The following is a 24,847-nucleotide window of genomic DNA, read 5'->3' on the forward strand; positions in this document are numbered from 1 at the left end:
AACAGGGGTGGGGATAGCTATGAATAGCCACCCCAGCTATCAGCTGCTGCAGCTGCTGTCACTCAACAAGCTACTGATTTTACAAACTTTACTTGCTTGTGCTTCAAAACCTATACATCCGAGCTGACAACTAAAAGTATGTATAGAATCAGCATGATAGGGCCAGTATATAGCACTGGCTTTAGGTTATATAGGAAAATCCTGGTGATTTGGTATCCTTTAAGGGTATGACCGCACTTTGCGTTTTCCTACTTGCAGTTCAGAACGCACGTTTTTGCCTTAATTGATTTAGCCAAAGTTGCCTTTTCCAGAAATTTAGCGCTAAAAACGCATGCGTATTTACCGCGTTTTAGATGCATTTTTAGCGCTTTTTACATGCTTTTTCACCTGCGTTTTGGCAGATGCCTTTTGGACACTGCTAAATAAGGTTTAAACAGTCAAACAGAATGAAAAAAAGAGAAAAAAAACCAATACATTTATAATTTGTGAATTAATAAACAAAAAAGTTAAATTTCATGAAATTATAGCGGTTTTATAATATTTAATGCTAAAATAGCAATAAAATCATATTTTTCTTAAATTTAATTGTCGGATTATGTGTGTGTGTAAAGGGACATATGATTCCATTAATTTAATGTTATAAAAGCTTGCGTTTTGTTTGTCCAAAACGCTTGTTTTCTGCACCTAAAAAGCAGGTAAAACGCAGAAAATTTGAAGTTTTTTGTTTTTTGCCATTTCTCATTGACTTCAATGTTAGCAAAACGCTGCAGAAATGGCAAAAACAATTGACATGCTGCTTCTTTGAATGCATGGTTTTTGCCACAAATTATGCAAATTAAACGCAGCGTTTTAAAATGCAAAGTGCGGTCTAGAAATCTACATTTTCCATAGACTATTATGGAAAAGCAAAACGCATGCCTTTTGGCATGAAAAAGCTGCAGCTCAAAACGGACCTAAAAAGCAGCAGAAAAGCAGGTGGCAACGCAAAGTGCGGTCATACCCTAAGTTAGTCTGACATGACTTATTAGTTACAAATACATGCTGGCCCTGGTTAATCACTTAGTTTTCATCCAGAACTCTGCATATTTTAAGTTTTTATTTATAGAAAGTGTTGCACATCTCAGGCTCTGTTTGGGTGCAACTTTTAGGAAACAACATGCATTTGTATGCTTTTCTTTTTTAATTATTTTGCCTTGAAAGTCCTAAAGAGTATTATAAGGCCTCATTCACATGTCCATTGTCATCAGTGTTTGGGATCAGTGTGAAATCAGTGTACAGTATGTGTGTCTACTTTTACCATCAGTTGTTATCAGTATTCTTCATGGATGGATAAACTACAAAGCCTCTTCTACACCTTACAATGTTAAATACGGACTGCACACAAATGCCATTCGTGTGCTGTACTTGTTTTTAACATGTTTTGGCCCTTATCAACTGTAATATAGGAAAAAATATGTCTTAGTGAGCTTACTGAAATGTGACTAGCTCCATACATTACAATGGATATATGTTCTATCTGTAGAAAAAAAACGGATACAACTCGTATATGCAACACGGACATCTGAATGAGGCCTAAGGCTGCTTTCACACATCCGGCTTGAGCAGTGCGGCTCAATCCGGCTGTGCAAGCTATGCAACGTATGCGGTGAAAACACTGCATCCTTTGCATACGTTTTTCCCATGCAGCCTGTCCGGTTTTTGCCGCATCACGCCGCATCCGGCCGCCATAGGCATGCAATGAAAAATGCGCCGCATCGGCCGAATGTGGCGCAATGCGGGTTTTTTTGCCGCACAAAAAACGTGCCAGGCAACGTTCCATCCGGCCGCCGCATCGGCTAAATCTGCCGCATGCGGCAAAAACCGGATGGAACGCAAGGCCTTGCGGCACAATGCGGCACTAATTAAAGTCTATGCAGAAAAAACGCAACCGGCAGCAAAAAAACGGTTGCGATTTTCCTGCAAAGTGCCGGATTGTGCCGCATTGCAGAAATCGGAGGTGTGAAAGCAGCCTAATAATGTATCACTATTTGGTAAATGTTTGGGTATAGGACTATACTAAATTTTTACCCTAAAGTAAGAGAAAAACAATCACAACAACATGTGTTACACAAACGATACTGTATTTACTCCACTCTCACAGAAAATACAAAACTGTTGGTAGGAAATAGGTCAAATAAAGCATAAAATGCCACGTAGCAAAATGTGGAAGTGTTAACTGTCAAAGCAGATGCATAGTAGCCATTGCTGTAATATTGACAGTAGCAACATTGTAAAATATACTTTTTTATACCATAATCATAAAGGGGAAGTAAGATGTCTGAAATAAATGTACAAAGATAGCGGTTTAGAGGTATAGTCCTCTTAGGGTGCATCATCAAAACACAAAAATAGCGTAAGAAAACACCAAGATGTAGTATTAAAAGCCAAGTGAAGTGATATTGCAGAAGGATTACCAATACATATTACATAAAAGGAAGTTTGCAACACAGAAATAAAGGTTCCATGGTGGTTTCACAGCAACATTCACATGAGCACTTCTCCCCATTCCTGTATCATGCAGCGATCATTCACTTTGAATTCACTGCTCAAATCTGTCTATGCTGAGGAATCAGATTACAGTTGCTGTCTATAGAAGTCAATGGAGAGGGAAGGGGGTGATGAAGGTGCTGAATCTGCTACAGTGAATAGAAATAGCATTAGAGCAGAGTCACACTTGACTCGCACGAGTGCAATGTAGGAAAATCTCGCATTGCACTCGGCCCCGTGTATGACAATGCTGCAGCTCAGATCTGCGAGCTTTTCCTCAGCGCTAATTGGACTGAGGAAAAAAATCACAGCATGCTGTGGTTGTCTGTGAGTCTCTCATCACTCGCACCCATTCAAGTCTATGGGTGCAAGTGAAACATCGGACTGCACTCGAATGACATCCAAGTACAATGTGATATACGCACAGGCTGACAATGGAGGAGATGGAAAGATTAATCCCTCCTTCTCCTCCACAGCTGTGATCCGATCACAAGATCAGATCATAGTTGCATGACACTCGGCTCTCATTCGCTGCAGAGCGGGAGCCGATGGTCATTAGCATATCACATTTGATGCTCTTACATTAGATGTCATACAGTAGTGTAACTTTAACCTTAGGCTAAGTTCACATGTCCAGTAATCATCTGTTTTGTTTTTTTTTAACATGGGAGCCTATGGAAAACAGATCCCTTAACTGATTGCTATTTAACCATCCATTTTTCTTTCAATTGTAAAGGATCCGTTTTTTGCTTTCTGGATAATTTTCAAATGGAAGATAAATAGCAATCAGTTAACAGATCTGTTTTTCATAGACTCCAAAGTTAAAAAAAAAATGGATTGTGCAAAAAACTATTTTTTCAAAATGGATTAAAAAGTTGTGTTTACGCAGCTTTTTTGCTAACGGATTTCTGCTGGATCCATTCTAATGGATGATTACTGGACATGTGAACATAGCCTCATTCCTCATGTAAGTAAGACAACTTATTGAGGGAAGTCCACTGAGATGATAGTCAGACCATTTCATAAAATTATATAATATACCCTTAACCACAGGGTTGGACAACATTTTGTTTTTGGTCCAAGGGCCATATTGTCATACTGAATCAATCCAAGGGCATTACCTTCTGTGACATATATGGCATATTGAAAGTATATCCCATAAATGTCTGATAAGTACAAAGTCTACTTAGGCCACATGCACACATTAAGTATTTGATGGGGTTTTTTTTAATCTCAGGATTTCTAAGCCAAAAAAGTGGATTGAAAAATGCAGAAGTGGTGCCTGTGATTCTATTATACTTTTCCTCTGATTGTGCAATTTGTGGTTTTGGCTTAAAAAGACTGATGAAAAAAACTCACCAAATGCTCAATATGTTCATGGGGCCTTACATGACTCTTACCTTCACCAATCAGCACTCTAAGCCCCCTTCACATGTTTGTACAAAACACAAACGTTTTGCATGGGCCATTGTGGAGTTCCATGGGGCATGTGTCTGTGTGTGATGCGTGTGCAGTCCCTGTGCTATCCGCAAAACTTCTGGATAGCACACAGACAGCAAGAACTTGCATACTTACCTGTCTCCGGTCCTGCTGTCACACTTGCTTCCGGGTCCACAGTCAGTGCAGTGAATATTCATGATACATAATTAGTGGGCCCGGAAGCAACAGCAGTGCCGGAGACAGGTAAGTATAAAAATCCTTTTTTTATTCAGTGACTTGGTTGTCCTCCATATCACACTGATCACATCAGTGTGTGGTCCGTGTGACATCCGTTCTGCCAACCAGAAATGGACATGTCGCCGTGTGGAGCCCATGGACACACGTGTGCTCTACAGGGTCCATGTGAAAACACGGACGTGTGACTAAATTCATTGAATTTAATGGGTCTATGTGTGTCTGTGTCTCAGGTACATGTGGAAATGGACACCCCACGTATCGGAAACACGGACGTGTGAAAGAGGCCTAAGACTGTGCCCACAATAACTTTTTTGATGCTTTGTATTTTTGCTGCATCAAAAACAATAAGAATTTTACAGTTCTAGGAAAGTGGCAGGGATGTATAGAGCACACCATGCTTTTTTTTTTAAGCTCTGTAAACTGACCTGCGGTGCGTTTCAAATCTGTAACTTGTCAATGTCTGTTGTGAGTACGCTGAGTTTTATGTGCAGATTTTACCTCTAGAATTTCTTTAGATGCAGAAATTCCACAGGTAAAAATCACATTTAATCTGTACATGACTATATCAATAAACGTTTGTCAAAGACAAATATGAGAAAATATCAAAAACAAAAGAGCTGTACTTTAAGCACCACATACCAACAAGATACAAAATGCAATAACAATGCATGTAAAAAATGCAGTAAAAATATATAACAGTACCCTAATTTATCTAAAATGCTGCAGAAAATCTGCAACATTAAAAACCCACCAAACACCCATCATGGGAATGGTGCATGCACACAGAGTTTTCTGGTGAAGATTTAGACATAGATTCTACTCCTTAAATCCACATCAAAATTTGCATCAGATACTCACAATACGTTTCCTACTGATTTGAATGGAAAAGCTCCCTTAGTGCATTTAGTACTATTTTTTTACGTTATTTCGAACATTTCCCAGTAATACTAATAGGAGGCATATTCGAAAAATATTTCAAGATTTTTTGGGGGGGATTTGCAGTAAAATTCTTATGAAAAAAACTGTGTGAAAAGGCGTAAAGAGAAAGAGGTCATGCATGCACATGGCTCTCTACAATAGATTTTTTTTTTATTTTTTTCCAATGCCTAAGGTTTCCGAACGCCCGTCAATGGCTTTCTTTACATGTACCAGTTTCCAGGACATGTGGTGTCCATTTTCACACGTACTGGAGACAAGTTCATATGAATCCTCATTAAAATCATTGGTTATCTTCACACCTCCATGTTTTCACCAGACAAAGTCTCTGTGTAAGCCACATGTGTCTGTGTGATCCACATGGAGACATGTCCGTTTTTAACCGGCAGCAGAGACACACGGACCCATACAAATCAATGAGTCTATGAAAAACACGTACAGTATATAGATGACATCTGTGTGACATCCACGAGTCGGCCATGTCCTGTACGTATTTAAGAATGCAAAATATAGGAGACACTAATTTGCTACTGGAAAAACACAGATGTCACACGGATGGACACACATGTACACCGGGATGGACAAATGGGCCCATGCAACATGTGCGTTTTTTAAATGGACGTGTGAAGGGGGCCTACAGTGGAGTAAGCCAGAGACACAGAAGGCCATATCTCTAGTTCACATACTCCTTTCTGGAAATGGGTGACTAGACCCCACTCTACTGATGTATGGGGCATCTACAAATGACAGTACACCATTAGGACTGCAAGCCCTTGCTTATGATTGGGGGCCACACAGAATGGCATTTTGGGCTACATGTGGCGCTTAGGCCTCTGGTTGTGCACCCCTCATTTACCAGCTTTTTTCTCTCGTTTCCCATACTTTACTACCATATTTGAAAAAGGTATCAGTTCCACTTACGATTAACATAAATGAGTACAATCCGATAAAACATCAGATTGCAGTCGCACCAGTGTTAATTAAGCAGGCAGTGTCCATCTGTGATTCTTGCCACCTCATGCCATATCGGCATGACAAATGAATCACTGCATGCTGTCTTTGGCAGTGAGTCCCAGCTCATAAGTCTTTGGGTGCGTGTGAAACATCGCACTGCACTCGCATGTCATCCAAGTGCAGTGTATGATATGTGCAGCAACAGGAGGGAGAAAATGCTCCCTGACTATTCTCCGTGGCTGCAATCCGATCGCAAGATCAGATCACAGTTGAATGGTCCTCGGCTCACACTCATAACAGAGCCTCAGCTGAAGGTCATTAGCATATGTGACGCCCTGAACCCCCAGGGGTCACAGTACACTAACACCACACACACACACACCCTCCCCTGGGTAGGTGACACCAATCAACCAAAAATCCTTGTTGCCACCCTCCAGGCTTGATGTCCACACCAGGTGGGGCGGAGCCAGGCGGTTGACCCCACCCACCGAGGAGTACACAGGCCTGGAGGCGGGAAAAGGACAGTAGATTGGAGTAGACAGTGAAAGTGAGAGGAGTAAAGACTGTCGGTGTCTGGGTTGGAGCCCAGGCACGATCAGCAAGGTCGGCAGACGGTGGTGGTCGTCTGCAGGAGGTGGTGTAGATCAGCTGAACCGTAGGAGAGGGGTCGGGCGGTGGCCCGCCGGTACCGAACTGCGGAGCAGATTGAAGCCAAGCACCAAGGCAGGGTACTCAGACCCCGACTAGGCTAGGAGCCACCGAAAAGGTCAAATTCTCTGATTGCGGTCTGGACCTCAGGGGTTCATTCCCACCTAAGTCCTGTCAGAAGGCAACAGCCCAACCCGTCCTGATAAGTGCCACCGCCAAGGGCCAGAGATCCAAGGGCCAGCGCCTGCGGGCAAAACGGGCTCTTCCGACACGTACACGCCGGGGAGCGGACTACCCGTGGGAAGCCATAGGAGTCAAACACACTTACACAAGTGCAGGAAAACGACAGCCACCCATCCGGGGAGAGTGAGAACACCGCAGCCGGCTGTGGGCCCCGTCCATCCAGCCGTTTGGTTTACCAGAGACTCTGTCCTTCTGTGTCTGAGTGAGTACAACAGTACCACCCGGCACCGCGCTGCACCGCAACGTTGCACTCGCGCCCACGCTGCTTCCCCGCATCAGCACCTGCACCTATACCTCCTCCTTACTCACCAACCGGGGCCCTAGGGACCAACAGCCCCCTACCCACGGAGGGGTCAACACCTTAGCTGCTCTCCGCCATCGCTCCCGGTATTCCCCGTCACCAGCAGAGGTGGTGCCCACCATCACCACAACCCGTGGGTGGCGTCACGACAGACATCCCCAAACATCACACCACAAACCACCCCCTTTTCACTCATGGGCGAGGAGGCGCTGCTCGTGCCCCCGGGTCCGGCCCCGTGCTCGAGCCACCAAGGAGCAGAAGCCCCGGACCAGAGCGCCAGCGGTTCCAGGCGAGCGGCGTTCCTAACCCCTCCGCCCGCAACACATATCGCATCCAATGCTCTTGCATCAGAAGCGAAGCTCAAGTGCAACCGAGGTCTAAATGTAATAATATTTTGCATCAATAATGCCAACTCATGCTGTACATATTTAGCCTGGCATTCTGCACATAAATAGTGCCACTGTACAGCGTGTAAATAACACAAACATGAATGCTCCAAATGAAAGTGCCATTAGTATTAGTAATCCCATTAAAGCCACTAGAGCATGCCACGTAAATGTGACGCCCTGGCCTATCAGGTCATCACAGGGTATTGTGCAATCTGCCCTTCTGTGCAATATCCATCTCCTCCTTGGTTAGAGGTCCCTAACCAATGGTGTTGCCAAAACCAGCTAATTAAAATCCTAGGAACACTCTGCACCACACCCACCAGACACACCAGTGGACGGCCTGAGTGGAATAGGGTCGCCCACGTGGGGTTTGGTTAAGGGGAGGTCAGGAGTGTCAGGAGTTAGTCAGAGAAGAGGAGAGTGTTGTGTTGGAAGTGAAGGAGAGAGGAGGTCAGGAGCTGGGCTCCTTGGAGGTACTAGGTAGCAGACGTTGGTCTGGGCCTGGTAGGAGCTGGACCCCCAGTCACAGGGGATCGTGACAAGGGGCACGGCATTGTCGTGGAGGACAGCCGGCGGCCTTGTACCGTCACCGGGCTGGGACTAGGGCACGACGGGGTACGTGGACCCTAAGTCAGGGAGTAGCTTCAGGCAACCTGACAATTTACCCGACGAGAACGGAGCCTTCAAGATCCGCTATCCCCTGCTCCGAGGGGGATAGAACTTTCCACACATACGGTCCAGAAAATCCCAAGCGTGAACCCTGAGAGCAAGCTCCCTCAGTTAGCGACACTGGGGAGTGGGACCCGACTAGTTTCAAGCTACAGGGGCCAACTAGGAAGAAAACAAGGTACCAAGGAAAAGGTCACAGATCAGCAGGCAACACCAGCAGAAACGGGACCCAAACGCGCTCCCCTCAGCGGCAGCGGTGTCCATAACTTTGGTTTACTAAGTTGTCGGTGTCAGAGTCATTGGACTGAGTGAGTACGCAAGTGACCCTTACCTCCCCAACAGCACATCCCTGTCCCCATCACTGAGTCCCGGGGCATCCCCCCTACCCGTGGAGGGGTTAAACACCTGGCTGCCCACTACATCGCCACCGGTACTCCCCAGCTGCAGCGGTGGTACTCCACCTTACCACACACCACGGGTGGTGTCACGAACTGTAAATATACTGTCCCCTGTAAATATCCTCTTAATTAGAGTGGCCGCACGACCCCCGGGTCCGGACGCCCCTCAAGCCACCGCGGATCTGGATCCGAGCAGCTCGGATGCTTACGCGGGGGCGGAACATAAACAGGTAATGCCTCCTGTACACAGAATTGCCAGCAGAGTGCCTCCATAAACAAACGTGCCAGCATAGTGCAATGGTAGAATCTGTGAAAATCGTGTGCATTTAAGTGGTTAATAGACACAACCCAGCTGGACGGGAGTGTTGTAATATCCTTTTTTTAGTTAGGATGCCAAATAGTGACACGGCAGTAGATTCTACATCTGCACTCACTTTACAATACCAGAATTGTGCATGACATTGTAAGAAAACTGGGAATAATCTCCCCAGCATAAATTATCCAGGACTTGGAATCTGCTCTATCTCGATTTATCCCTCTGACGTCAGTACATATTTCACCCTTTGCAATGCAAACAATGATGTTTACGAAGTATGGGTGAGTCTATGACACAAGTGTTGCTCCATTACTTGTCCATAGGTATGGCCTGAATATGCGTCCAGGGCTGGATACAAAGCAGATGTTCTGCAAAGGAAAGTCTACACTGAAATCTTCAGATGCAATCCCGGCATCAAATTTTGCAGGTGTTTTTTGCAGATTTCATTGCACATGTTGTAGACATTCTTGTGACTAAAAATTGGTGCCATACATGTGAATGTGGTTGTTTCAGATATATTGGACAATTGGAGAGAATTCTACAGCAAAATCTGCAATGTGTGAATTCATCCTGAGGGCAGGTACAGATGGCAGACGACAAAAGACCGGATCATTCTCGGACCAACGTTAGTCTATGGGGTTGTGCACATGTCAGATTTTTTCCTCAGAAGTAAAGAATTTAGTGTGCACTCAGTCTCTAAGCGAGTATCCAGTGAAGAGGTTATGTACAACCCACAAGTAGTACGAGGATAACCACTCTGTACTCTTATTTCATGCAGAAAGTAGGCTTTAATCAAACAGTGCATAACAGATGCCAGAAATGTCACTAGTAGATGTGACAAGAAGGACGTTTCAACCAATTTATGGTCTTGATCACAATGTCGCTCTGAGGAAGAATGTGCTGCTGGCACTCTCAAGCACCCTCGCCTTTTTCTTATGTTCAATAACTGTAAAACTCTTCCCTTTTGGGAGGCAATATCAACATTTCAACATTCTGGTAATCAAGTCCAATTGCAACCTGCAAACCTTATGCAGCATGCATGACTTTAATTTTTCTTGGCAACTGGAAGTGCTGGAGGGCTGCGGCCTGGTCCTTCTCAGTCTGGTCAAGGGTGAATTCCGGTGCGTAGTACCACAGGTCGCAGAAGAACTCACACACAGTCCAGAAATGTCTTTCAGGGTTTTTACTCACATTCAGATGGTAGAGTGAGGCAACCCGGGCGATGCTATGATGAACCAGGTGGAACCAGGTATCCTTCAGGCTGATCCAGGGGTGACTGTCAACTCGCATTCCTAGCCCTTCTTGTTTGGGGTGACCCCTGACTTGGAGTTTTGCGGGAATCACCCAGGAAAGTCGCAATTACCTTTCTCCACTTTCTGGCCCGTTTGCTGGCAGCGTGGACCAAGTAAAGATGGCTTCTTGCCCTGTCTCACTTATGGGCCCCCTCGTTGCTGCTGATGCTGTGGGCTCTGTGTTGGTTGGTGAGGCACATTCAGCACCCTCACCAGCAGGTTTAGCAGTCCGAATCCTTGGTTTGCTGCTCTAGGGACCTGTTTCCCCATGCGGGCCTGGTCTACCAGGAGTCCCTGTACTTCCTGAGGTGCCTTTCAGGCTAACTGTGTGGCAACCGAACTCCCCCGCTGACAGCCACGACACGTGCAGGGTCTGACTAGTGACCCTGCGCACGTCCTCCTTCTGCGACTGCACACTGCGCTTCCTCACTTCAGACTGGTTCACTACTGTCTCCCCACTGTGCCTGCCACTGCAGCCTAGCAACTAGCTCCTCCACCGCACCACTAGCTGAAATGTGGAGGCCATGCCCCCTCCTGGGTCTGCCCAGGGTCCCCTCTATGGTGTGTGTGAGACCTGGTCACTATGTGTCTGTGTGTCCACACCCTATTCAGCCATCAGGATTACCTGTTTGTACTGACCCAACATTGGTGCAGTACTCAGTGGTCAGGGGCGCCACATATGCAGCATGCATGACTTTAATTTGTCTTGGCAACTGGAAGTGCTGGAGCGCTGCGGCCTGGTCCTTCTCAGTCTGGTCGAGGTTGGATTACGGTGGACAGGTCTGTGTGACCAGGGCAAGCGGCGCCCGGTTCTCATGGGCCTGCATGGTCGCCACTACCTCCATCATACCGGCTCTCCACTCCTCTATTTGCTGGAGCTGCTGTGCCCGCATGACTCCGGTACCCCGCATCAGTTTCACTCTCACATTGCTTGGTGACTCCAAGGGGTGGGGCTAGCATTCGCACACTTTTCTCCACAGCAATGGCGCAGTTGCTTTTTCACACAAAATGGTGAAAGTTGCACAAGTCACAAAAACAGTCCATAAGGCGCAAGTCATCCGGTGTGAACGGATCTAGTCAAATCCTGTTTGTGACGCCAGGAAAAAGCTGACTCGCCCCAGGGCTATGGGGTATTCGGTCCTGGGCCGTATATATACGGGGAAACGTGGAAACGCATACAAAAGCATTGCGTTCGCACATAGGTATGTCAATAAAGTTTTGTCAAAGCCAAATACCAGGAAGTATCAAAAACAAAGCAGCTTTATTTAAAATATGACACACCAAGAGATAAAAAAAATACACATAGCCTCAAAAACTTGTTTAAAAAAAACACATGTAACCTAATTTACATAATAGGGGGCAGAAATGATACAAGAATCCTACAACATCAAAAACTCCAACAAAACGTGAATTGTGGGAACGTAGCCTGATAGATCTGTCAGCTTAGCATGCTCCAATTAATCCTTATGTAAAGGCAGCATATAACTTCATGTCCATAGTCCTAGCAATCAACAGCACACAAAAAATCTTGTGCCATTTAGCTAATGGAATGCATTGCCCATGAGAGGTGATTGCCATGCTGCGGTGTATGTAGATAGACAGCGCTCCTAAAAGTCAAGCTGCATGTGTGGCGCCCTGGACAAGCCAGGACGTCACAGGTACTACAGCAACACACCCCACACCCCGGCTAGGCACATCTAGGTCAAACACAAATCCTTGTTGCCTCCCTCCAGGGGCTGATGTGCACACCAGGGGGTGGGCCAGGCGGTTGGCCCCGCCCACCGAGGAGTTCACAGTCCTGGATGCGGGAAAAGGAAGGAAGTCAGATCAGTTTTGGAGAGTGAAGTGGTAGTAGAGGAGACTGACCGTGTCCGGGTGCGTGGCCCGGGCACATACAGCAAGGTTGGCAGACGGTGGTGACCGTCTGCAGGAGAGGCTGATTGGAGTGAACCGTAAGGACCGGGGATGGGCGGTGGCCCGACGGTACCGGATCGGGGAGCAAAGAGAAGCCAGCACCATTCGGCAGGGCTTACGGACCCCGACCAGGCTAGGAGTCGCCGTAAAACCGGTCAAATCTGTTAGCGAAGGGAACCTCCGAGGTTTCCCAGCAGTCAAGACCCGATTGAAGGCAACAGCTCAAACCGTGAAGGGAAATACAGTCACCGCCAAGGCTACAGTTCCCAGGGCCAGAGCCTGCGGGCAAAAGGGGCTCCCTCAGCATCCATCCAAGCTGGGGAGTGGGTTACCGGTGGGAAGCCATTGGAACCGTGAACACAACACAGGTGCAGGGAAAGGCAGTCACCACCAACCTACCGGGAGAGCTACCGCAGCCGTCTGTGGGACCCGTCCATCCAGCCGTTTGTTTTACCGGAGACTTTGCATTCATCATTGGCTGAGTGAGTACCATCGTGCCGTGCGGCACAGCGCTGCCCCCGCGACCCTGCACCTCACCAGGCCCCGTAACCCGCCTGCCATCCCTACCCCTCACCGGGCAATGGGACGAGCAACCCCCTACCCACGGAGGGGAGAAACAACATCCAAGCTGCTCCCTGTCATCGCTCCCGGGATCCCCGTCCAGAGCAGCGGTGGTGTCCCAACCTCACCACAACCGTGGGTGGCGTCACGGACAATATCCCTAAACCAAACCACCCCCTTTCACTCACGGGCGAGGAGCGCCGCTCGAGTCCCCGGGATCTGGCCCACCGCTCGAGCCACCGACTGAGCAGCAGCAGCCGCCGGACCCGAGCAGTGGGTGAGCGCAGCGTCCCCTCCTCCGCCCGTGACAACTTGGCGTCACGAACAGGATCTTACCGCTCTGCCGTCTGGTAGAGGTGCGCCTTTTGACCGCCGGAGGCGTCCGGCCGAAAAAATTAAGAAGCCGCCATTTTTGGCGCGAAAAATCCCCGCTCGAGCGTCTTCCCGAGAAGTGGAGGCGCGAAAACCGAAACCCCGCCCCTGTAGAGGAGGAGCCGAAAAAAAGACTAAGGGGGACGGATGGCGTCTGGCCGCATGTAGCCCGCGGCTATAAAAGCAGGGACGCCAGGACCCTGCGGCCATCTTTTTGTTCCTGGAAGAGGCCGCCGCAGCGATGTACCAACCGTCCCGCAGCACCGAAGCCCCCGCGCCTGGAACCGCGGCGTGGGTGGAGGTCCGGACCGCTCAGCTGCAACAACGGCTGCAGATCAGAGTGCAACTCCTCTTGGAGGAGTGGGAGGCCTACATGGCGGAGGTGGTGGCGGCCATACGGAGACGCGAGGTGGAGGGAGTCTTGGAGGAGAGGGTAAGTGACCCACGCCCCTGTACCCCTAGTGGGTCGGTCATCGCGGCCGAGGGGCCCGGTCTACACCCGCTCACCCTGCTACCTCCCCCGCTACCCGTGTTGGCTGCTGCTGCCCCGTCACTAGGCCCGCTACCACCACAACCGGTAGCGGTACCCCGTCAATCCGCCCAGGCAGACCGACCTGCAGCCGGGGCCCGTGACCGCCCGGAGCCGCTCCCTTGGAAGATGCCGAAATCCGAGGCCATCAGTGGAGAGGTACCGGAGGCACCTGTAGTGATCGTGCCTGAGCCCGAATCAGTTCCGACAGGCCGCTGTGTGCAGGAGGTTAAGCGGGAGACTGTCCCTGTGCCCATCCCCCACGCCTCGGCTGAGGCCGCGCCGGGTTGCCGCTGTAAGGCAGCACCCCAGGCCATGACACCGCGGGACCTTCCCCCCAGAATGCCAGTACTGGGCAGCGTTAAGGAGGTCTCGCGGGGCCCGACCCGTGCGCTGGGCCCGCAGTAGCCTCTTACTGGGACAGGGAACAGACCCCGCTGGGCCAGGAGATTGCGGAGAGGGAAAGGAGGAAGGCGGAGCTGGTAGCCCGCACGATTAAGGAGAAAGAAAGCCTCCGCCAAGCCACCTTCCGTGTACGGGGCCCGCTCTATGAAGGACAAGTGAGGAGGTTTGACGTCCGTCGGGGGTACAGGTTTATATATGAGCCGGGCCTGGAGGCCGAAATCTTTGTGGCCCGATGGGACGTCAATGCCCACCTGCCAGAGGACCACCCGTGCCGCAACCTGATGCCGGGGGACTTGGTCCAATACACTCGGCATTGCGGGGAGAGGGGTTGGTTTGCTCTGGACGCTAAACTGAGGGGCAGTCAGGAGGCCCGAGTACCAGTCCGGCCCCCTCCCCCGGCCGACACCGTGGATGTGGAGTGAGTCAGCGGTCCACCGTTGTCAGCAGTTGTCCCCGTTGGGACAACCAGTTTAAAAGTTGGGAATGATAAGTAATCAACAGAAGATGTAACCTGATTAGCACTTTGATTAAACCGGCCATTGCCGGCAACCAGTCCCCGTGGGGACTTCCTGCAACCGTTGCGTAAGGGACTTCTTACGGACAAGCCCGAGAACTGGCAGGGCAACCACAAACTAGTGGGATGTAAATAAAAATGTTTTGGCTTGAAACCGTTACCGCCTCCGGAGAGGCTGATTTGGGAGGATGGGCCTGGAGGAAAGGGATGGCCCAGGCCCGCCACTACCGTAACCGGTGGCGATCCTCCGGGGGTTCAGGGGTCCCCATGGACGCGGGTCCCCTGAAAGAGACCGTACCCGCTCGGGGAGCCTGGTGATGGACTGGGGCAAGGGGTGCTGCCCACTTCTTAGGGGCAGCATCAGGGCCAGGTTGTTTGGGTGGGAGAAGAGCGGAAGCCGTTACCGTTTGCAACGTTTAAGTACTGTACCTCCCGTTAAGGGAAGTTTTATACAAAAGAAATGCTTGTATTTACTGTTTTATATGTTTTACCCCTTTTCTACAGTTAACCAAAAATAAAACCGGTAATGGGCGGGCAGCCCCCGGACGGTCTGCATTTTACTAAGGGGGAATGTGGCACCCTGGACAAGCCAGGACGTCACAGGTACTACAGCAACACACCCCACACCCCGGCTAGGCACATCTAGGTCAATTACAAATCCTTGTTGCCTCCCTCCAGGGGCTGATGTCCACACCAGGGGGTGGGCCAGGTGGTTGGCCCCGCCCACCGAGGAGTTCACAGTCCTGGAGGCGGGAAAAGGAAGGAAGTCAGATCAGTTTTGGAGAGTGAAGTGGTAGTAGAGGAGACTGACCGTGTCCGAGTGCGTGGCCCGGGCACATACAGCAAGGTTGGCAGACGGTGGTGACCGTCTGCAGGAGAGGCTGATTGGAGTGAACCGTAAGGACCGGGAATGGGCGGTGGCCCGACGGTACCGGATCGGGGAGCAAAGAGAAGCCAGCACCATTCGGCAGGGCTTACGGACCCCGACCAGGCTAGGAGTCGCCATAAAACCGGTCAAATCCGTTAGCGAAGGGAACCTCCGAGGTTTCCCAGCAGTCAAGACCCGATTGAAGGCAACAGCTCAAACCGTGAAGGGAAATACAGTCACCGCCAAGGCTACAGTTCCCAGGGCCAGAGCCTGCGGGCAAAAGGGGCTCCCTCAGCATCCATCCAAGCTGGGGAGCAGGTTACCGGTGGGAAGCCATTGGAACCGTGAACACAACATGGGTGCAGGGAAAGGCAGTCACCACCAACCTACCGGGAGAGCTACCACAGCCGTCTGTGGGACCCGTCCATCCAGCCGTTTGTTTTACCGGAGACCTTGCATTTGTCATTGGCTGAGTGAGTACCACCGTGCCGTGCGGCACAGCGCTGCCCCCGCGACCCTGCACCTCACCAGGCCCCGTAACCCGCCTGCCATCCCTACCCCTCACCGGGCCCCGGGACGACCAACCCCCTACCCACGGAGGGGAGAAACAACATCCAAGCTGCTCCCTGTCATCGCTCCCGGGATCCCCGTCCAGAGCAGCGGTGGTGTCCCAACCTCACCACAACCGTGGGTGGCGTCACGGACAATATCCCTAAACCAAACCATCCCCTTTCACTCACGGGCGAGGAGCGCCGCTCGAGTCCCCGGGATCCGGCCCACCGCTCGAGCCACCGACCGAGCAGCAGCAGCCGCCGGACCCGAGCAGTGGGTGAGCGCAGCGTCCCCTCCTCCGCCTGCGACACATAATTTTATTGCTGTTTTGGCCTCTAGGAATATGGTTCGGTCGCTGTAATCTGCTTTACTTATATAATGCAGTGTATTATTCTGATAGACGTGGTGAACATAATACTAATTCACATTCATTGGCCATTATGTAATTATATTGCTGCACTGAGTCCTGTAGGCTCCTATAAACATCTCTACATATGACGGTAATAGTATGGCTGTGCACTGGGGCGGTGTCAGTGCTCTATGACGGAGCAAGCCAAGTGCATTGACACCACCCAGTGCACCTCCAGCCTAATTTACTTATTTCTTCAATTCAAGATTTTAACATTAAGGAGGTTATGAGGTTGTGCAGGTGATTGGGATGAAAGTCTGCAGTTACCTTATGTGGCTGCAGATTTCTGTTTGCTTACAAAACTTACATGCTTATACTATATACAGTAAAGGGTTAATGTCACTAGGTAACAAAAATGTTGGTGCATGAAATAAAATTCCCATTATGAGTGCATTAGGTTGGGAGTTGCTCTGAATGTATACAATCTTACTGCTTCCTCACAGATGGAAGGGAGCACCACAGAGGAGGCGCTCACACCAACCAGCCAGACATACCCTGTATTTACATCCGAGGGAGACGAGACCCTGTCCACCATCACATCTGATGCAATCAGTGAATCAAGCAGTGAAGCCACTGAATCCCCCGATGGTTCTGATTCAGAAGTGATCACGATCCTGATGTATGCGGCTCCTGCCATCATTCTGGTGCTGCTGCTGATCCCCATCATTATATGCATTGTAAAGCGCAAAAGACGAAAAAAACTGCAAGAAGGTAAATGTGTAATATGAGGACCATAGTCTGAATCGATCGTCTGGGGTATTAAAATCAATAAGTATGTTAATGTTGTAGTTACCGTAAGTATTTATGGGGTGGCAATATTTTAACCATATATTTTCTTTCTTTCTTTATTGTCTGTATAAAAGTAAATTTTCAGGAGGAAAAATGACACAATGCTGACTTAGTGATTACAGCCCATGTAAAATGCAAAAAATAACATTCATCGCAGATTGTCCGTATTATAACTTGTGGACACAGTTAAGGAGTTCTGTTCTGTATTTAGAAAAGTGGACTCCAAAAGTAGCCTATTACAGTACTTCCCTCCCCAGGTCCAGTTCCGGCCCTACCACTTTGGCCTCAGTGTCTTGACCGCAGCAGTGAAGTCAGATTGGCTGCTTACGTTACCGCTGCAGGCAATCACTGAGCTCTGCAAATTATGTGAATGTAGATGTTACGAGCCATTGACATCAGTGGTGGACTGAAATGGTCAATGTGATGTCACCAGTCTGGCTAAAACACTGGGACCGGAGCAGAAGCGGAGAGCCCGAGCTGGATCCGGGGAGGAAGAGCATACTGTTATTTTACATAATAGGCAACTTTGGGGTCCACTTTTCTAAAAGTGGAAAACTCAATTAAAGGGAATCTTTCACCAGGGTCTCTTGCAGTTGATCAAAAAGTGTCCCCTGTTAGGACCATCAGGAAACAACTGTGATCTGTTGTAATTTTTAAGTAAGAAATCAAATTTTCTTAAAGTGAATCTGTCCCCATATTTTTGCTCCCCCATCTGAGAACAGCATAACATGGAGTCAGAGGCCCTGATTCCAGCGATGTGTCCCTTACTGAGTTGTTTGCTGTAATTTTGATAAAATCAATGTTTTCTCTGCTGCAGATCTGGCAGTTATACAGAGCTCATTAATATGCTGGACTACCTGGCAGCACACCAAGTAGTCATTTAATGGTAATATACTCCTGATTAAACAGTGATTTTATCAAAACTACACTAAGCAGCCCAGCAAGTGACACATTGCTGGAATCAGGGTATCTGTCTTTACATTATGCTGCTCTCAGATTAGGTGGCAAAAACCTGGTGGCAGATTCCCTTTAACCCCTTAATGACCGCGGGCAGTAATATTACGTCCAAGCGGTTATAGTATTACTGCCCCCGGTCTGGCGCCGGCAGCTTGCCGCGATCGGCGCACATCTCAGCTGATTTTCACAGCTGAGATGTGTGCCTGCTAGGCACGAGCAGAATTGTTATCTGCTCGTGCCGCTTAACCCCTTAAATGGCGCCGTCAATATGTGACAGTGCCATTATAACGGCATCAGCGGTAAACATTTACTTACCACCCGATACCGGAAGTCACGTGACGTGATCACATGACTTCCGGTGGTTGTCATGGTAGCACAGGGTCATGTGATGACTCCTGTAGCACACATGAATTACATTCGGTTTCACTCAGCCCAGAGCCCAGTGAAGCAGAAAGTGAACATATCTGCTGTTTACAGCTGTAGATCTGTGATCAGCAGATAGGGCAGAGCGATTGGATTGTTGATCCTTATAGTCCCCTAGGGGAACTAGTAAAATAAAAAAAAAAAAAAAAGTAAAAGTAAAAAAAAAAGTTTTAAAAAATTAAAAAAAACACAAAAAAAATAAAAGTTGAAATCACCCCCCTTTCGTTCCATTGAAAATTAAATGGTTAAAAAAATATACACAATTTCCAAACGCCAAAATGACTTTTTTGTCGCCACAACTTTTGCGCAAAATGCAATAACAGGTTTTGGGGAAGTCACGGTGGTGGTCGTTACTCGGTTCCGTGCCCTGAGCCCTTTTTGTAATGGGCATATTTACAGGGGAGAATAAGATAATGTTCACATGTGACGCCACTTGCGGTGTTGCAGCTAAGTGTAGGGAGCTGCCGCTGCAGAATGTCTCTACTGGGGCTGGTGATATTGGCCACTAGAAAGGTAGACCCTTCGCAAGTAGGGTTTTGCCCAGAGGGTGTATGCTGCAGTGGGCGTCAGAAGAAGGGAGTCCACACAGATGTTGAGTGCAACCGGTTTACTCACTGCTGGTAGATGTTGTTTGATTGCCCAAGGCCGGCTGGTTTCACCTCCAGGTCCCCTCCATCCCAGTGCCAGTTTGGTTCTCTGGTACCTTCTTCCCCTGCACCTGTCTCTGGTAAGTGTGTCCCCGTGGTATAGAACAACTGGGGGTCCCCATTCTGTGGTTTGTCCATTTCTGTCCACCTGACGGTAATATGAACCCTGTGGGGTTGGAGTCTCTGGTCCTGTCCCCGGTTCTCCCTTTGCTACTGAGTCTTTGGATTCTTCAGGGCCAGCAAGGTCCTTGAATGGTCCCCTTGCTGTGCAGGTGTTAACACGTCGGCTTGAAGCTCTTTCCTGTCCTAGAGTCCTGTACCCCATCGGTGCGTAGTTCTGGGATTACTTCACTGTACTCCACCGGCAACCACTTCTCCTGGGTACCAGGTTACTGTTAACCCGAGTCAGGACGTCGCTTAGCTTCCACCTTCACACTCCTGCCACTGTCAACTCACTGACTACTTTCCACAGTCTGCCCCTCCCACCTGGTCAACTAGTGGACTGGATTGGCTCCACCTCTAGGCGGCCATCCATTGGTCCCACCCTAACTGGGTAACATTGTATGGGGGAATGTTGGGGAAAAAGTGGGATTACCTGGGTTTTTATTTGTACCAGCACTGGGGTTCTGGGTCCCTAAGGGGGTAGGCCCTGCATCATGGTGGGGATGCAGAACCTTTTAGCACCCTGATGGTCTTAGAGGCACTACACTAACATAGCATAAACTATAGCTGGCATGGGTAGAAGGATTCAACCAGCATAAATAAGAGGTTAGCATATGAGATAGATCTCCTCACATGTGATTAAAGGAGCAAGCAGACTAGCAGAGATTAAACAGGTTGACACCCAAGTCTGCCTGTGTTGATTCCAGACACCAGAGAAACCATTTTGCAGACTGTTAGAATCTGCAATCTGAACAGAGCCCAATGCCGTCATCGCAGTCAGCGAAGTTTGCGCAAAACTCCACATGACAAGTTGATATCCCCCAAGCAGAGGACCACTTTTAATCCCAAACCAGCGGTGTTCATAGGGTGGTTGTTCTGAAGCTGAAACTGCAAAAAGGGGAGATACTGGCAAAGTATTAAAAGTTGTCCAGGCACGGGAGAAAAGTATGCATTCACTTTATTTGACAGTCACGATGCCACAGTATTCCCCATGTGAGAGGGCAGTCACATAATAACTATATGCATTTAGTTTTTCTCACTAGAAGACAATTGAGAGAACCTGGATCTAGTCGGTGCATGATAAAAAGTATTCAAATCGCAAACATGTTGTCGTGTGACTGCCCGCTCACATTGGCAATACTGGAAAAAATGTCACAGTCTATGCACCTGCAGTCTGGAGTCAAATAAAGTGGCAGCAGACTTTGTCCCAAGCCTGAACAACCCCTTTAACACATCCCCCTCACTGTATTTAAGGCTACTTTCACACATCCGGATTTTTGCTCTGCGGCACAATACGGCGTTCTGCAGAAAAACCGCAACCGGCTTTTGTAACGCCGGTTGCGTTTTTTTTTTTGCATAGACTTACATTAGTGCCGTATTGTGCCGCAGGGGCTTGCGTTCGGTCCGGTTTTTGCCGCATGCGGCAGATTTAGCTGATGCCGCGGCCGGATCGAACGTTCCCTGCAACGTTTTTTGCTCCGGCAAAAAACACCGCATCGCGCCGCATCCGGCCGCTGCGGCGCATTTTTCAATGCATACCTATGGAGGCCGGATGCGGCGCGATGCAGAAAAAAACGCATCCGCTCGCCGCATGCGTTTTTTTCCACTGCGCATGCTCAGTAGCATGCCGCAACCGGAAAAAAATGGACGGGCCGCATGTAAAAACTTATGCAAAGGATGCGGTGTTTTCGCCGCATCCGTTGCATAGTTTTCACAGCCGGATTGAGCCGCAGTGCTCAAACCGGATGTGTGAAAGTAGCCTTAGGCTGAATTTAAAGATACCAAAACCTCTCAACTCTTTCCTGAAGGGATTCCACATTTTTTAAATGAAAAGGAAAAAAACTTGATTCTAAGTTTATTTTCGTTCCTATAGCTGCTTTTTCTAGACAACTTTTTATATATATATATATATATATCTCAATATATAAACACATATAAAAAAAATAGAGGCAGCGCTCCAATACAGAAATATAGAAAAATATTTAATGGGCCATTAAATAGAGAATATTTTTCTTAAGTTCTGACCCTATTTTATGAATAAATTGGGGGACTGGTCATACCTAGGAGATTTTGCGCCCTATTGTTTATTTGTTGATGGTGTTACACCTATATTTTATTTTTATGCATATGTTGATTTTCTCCCTTTAATTATACGTCTTTTCCTTTAACATGTTTAGATAAGCCGGGAGATGAAGATGTAAAAAGGTAAACTTTAATATATGATTCCACAGGATGTACTGATTGTCTTCCCTGACACATTGTGTAATCAATTCTCATATCTTCTACAAGACAGAACTGGAATTGTTCTCTTGGCCAGGGGGTTTATGTTGGGTTATAGAGTTCACATTTTTACTGGAGTAGTATTGCTCACGGATGTACATAGAAATCATAAGGGCCCCACTGTAAGGCTATGTGCGCACGTTGCGTCGTGTCCCTGCAGAAATTTCTGCAGGGATTTGACAGCACATGTGTACTTCAAATTGCTGCAGAAACACTGCATAATGGATGCAGTGTTTCTGCAGAAAAAAAAGCAGATTTCATGCGCTCTGGATGCAGCCTCTCCCATAGACAGAGCGGGGGCTGCATCCAAAGCGCGCAGAATAAATGACATGTTGCTTTTTAGAACGCAGCGATTTGGAACAAAATTTTGGCATCCAAATCGCTGCGCTCTCAAACGCAACGTGCACATGGATTATGCACAATCTTCATAGATTGAGCAGGGGACGCAGGACACATGTATTTACGCTGCGTTGCAATACGCAGCGTAAATGCATAAAATTCGGCAACGTGCGCACACAGCCTAAGAGGCTGAATTGTATCTACTCACCCCAAAATAAAATCAATTATTCTAACTAAAATAATCAGAATATAATCCATGAGTGTGCTAAATGAAGCCAAGCAAATTAACGGTAAAATAAATCTTGTAGGCAAAAAAATATTCAACAGCGTTTGTTCAAGAAAAGGACACAAGTAAAACATAGTAGCTAGGCTTTGACATTTTTTGGGGGGGAAAATGTGTACCGTAATCATTGGTATAGAGTTAAAAAAAAACTAAGAGTGGTGCACTGGGCTCCTCAAGTCTCAGGCCCCATAACAGATGCATGGTCTGCCTCACTGGCACGGCTTCTAAGGGGAAAACTTTTCTTCTTGCGGAGACTGACAAGCCAATCTGGCTGTTGGTGAGGAGTCTTATAGTTGCAATGCTCCTCTGGGAAATATTCAAATTGTCTGTAAGGGAAGAAGGAGACAAACTGTAGTACCGCCTATTGGAAGTAGCAATCCTAAAAGTTACAAGTGACCCTTTAACGAGCCTTGTCATATGACTTAAGATTTCTGCCAGATCAGAACCTCAATTTGCAGACACAGTGTTTTAGGGTGATTGCCCCTCATCAGTGCAAACCATGAGATCTTATCTGGCTATATGAGAAGGTATAGTGGGGCCTAAGGGGAAAACCTTTCTCCTTGCGGAGACTGACAAGACAATCTGGCTGTCGGTGAGGAGTCTTATAGCTGCAATGCTCCTCTGGGAAATATTCAAATTGTCTCTTCAGGGAGGAAGGCATGGCTTCTCTAACATTGAGCCAACCTTGAATCCACAGATCCATAGTATATACAGTGTATTGCTACTAAAGCTTCTCTAACATTGTCTACTTTTACAGTTGTTATTATTATGCTGTACTATTTCCTACGAATATTTAAGAATTACTTAAAGGAGTTTTCCAGTTTCAGAAAACCTATCCCAAGTGCAGTTTGTTTAAAAGAAAAACAATTCTTTACTCCCCGCCTCCAGCTCTGAGTCTCCATCACTACACTAAAGTCTTGTGACTAGTGTTTTATGTTAGTTTTCTGGGGTAAACACTTTGATGAATCAGGGCCTCTTAGGTGGGCTTTGCACGTTGCGACATCGAAAGCCGATGCTGCGATGTTGCACGCGATAGTCCCCGTCCCCGTCGCAGGTACGATATCTTGTGATAGCTGGCGTAGCGAAAATTATCGCTACGCCAGCTTCACATGCACTCATCTGCCCTGCGACCGTCGCTCTGGCCGGCGACCCGCCTCCTTCCTAAGGGGGCGGGTCGTGCGGCGTCATAGCGACGTCACACGGCAGGCGGCCAATAGCGGTGGAGGGGAGAAGATGAGCAGGATGTAAACATCCTTCCGTATAGCCGCCGGCGGCAGGTAAGGAGATGTTCCTCGCTCCTGCGGCTTTACACACAGCAATGTGTGCTGCCGCAGGAACGAGGAACAGCATCGTACCTGTCGCGGCAGCGTAATTATGAAAAAGTCGGAGCCTGCAACGATGATACGATAACGACGCTTTTGCGCTCGTTAATCGTATCATCTAGGATTTACACACAACGATGTCGAAAGTGACGTCGGATGTGCGTCACTTTCGATTTGACCCCACCGACATCGCACGTGCGATGTTGCAACGTGCAAAGCCGCCCTTAAGCGGGCTTTGCACGTTGCGACATCGCAAGCCGATGCTGCGATGACGCACGTGATAGTCCACGCCCCCGTCGCAGGTACGATATCGTGTGATAGCTGGCGTAACGAAAGTTATCGCTACGCCAGCTTCACATGCACTCACCTGCCCTGCGACCGTCGCTCTGGCCGGCGACCCGCCTCCTTCCTAAGGGGGCGGGTCGTGTGGCGTCATAGCGACGTCACACGGCAGGCGGCCAATAGCGGCGGAGGGGCGGAGATGAGCAGGATGTAAACATCCCGCCCACCTCCGTCCTTCCGCATAGCCGCCGGCGGCAGGTAAGGAGATGTTCCTCGCTCCTGCGGCTTCACACACAGCGATGTGTGCTGCCGCAGGAACGAGGAACAACATCGTACCTGTCGCGGCACCAGCATTATGGAAATGTCGGTGAATGCAACGATGATACGATAACGACGTTTTTGCGCTCGTTCATCGTATCATCTAGCATTTACACAGTACAATGTCGAAAGTGACGCCGGATGTGCGTCACCTTCGATTTGACCCGACCGACATCGCACGTGCGATGTCGCAACGTGCAAAGCCGCCCTTAGTCTCTTAATAAATCTTTGTGTGAGGTTGAAGCAGGGCCAGCCTTAGCCTGAATGGTGCCCTGTGCAAAACTGCCCTTTGGTGCCCTACACCCCCCTACTGATTTTTTACCCAGTTTCCAGGAAACAAATGAGGACCAGAGGCCTTTTTTTATATCCTAAGAAAATTGATCTTTTCAAATGTACAATAAACTCCTCCAGATTTGTGCTGGAGAATCTGCTTCTCAAATCCACATTAATTCCACCACATCTGAAATTATTCTTATTGGGGTCTTCTCATCTCGTACATGCTGTATGCCTGGATATTACATTATGGATGGTACATATGGATCCCGCCAATGGGGCGCACATGTAACTGCAGA

At 48.4% G+C, this 24,847-nt stretch overlaps 1 protein-coding gene across 1 annotated transcript in view; it reads left to right on the top strand.

Annotated features, from left to right (window-relative positions):
* The window catches only part of TMEM154 (transmembrane protein 154), a 92,899-nt gene that overhangs the window by 16,487 nt on the left and 51,565 nt on the right, over positions 1–24,847 (top strand). Inside the window, exons 2-3 of the mRNA XM_075335548.1 lie at positions 16,917–17,184; positions 21,629–21,656. Coding sequence (XP_075191663.1) covers positions 16,917–17,184; positions 21,629–21,656 — 296 coding nt within the window. The remainder of the gene's footprint in view (positions 1–16,916; positions 17,185–21,628; positions 21,657–24,847) is intronic.

The sequence above is a fragment of the Anomaloglossus baeobatrachus genome, chromosome 1 (genome assembly GCF_048569485.1).
Source record: "Anomaloglossus baeobatrachus isolate aAnoBae1 chromosome 1, aAnoBae1.hap1, whole genome shotgun sequence".
NCBI lineage: Eukaryota > Metazoa > Chordata > Amphibia > Anura > Aromobatidae > Anomaloglossus > Anomaloglossus baeobatrachus.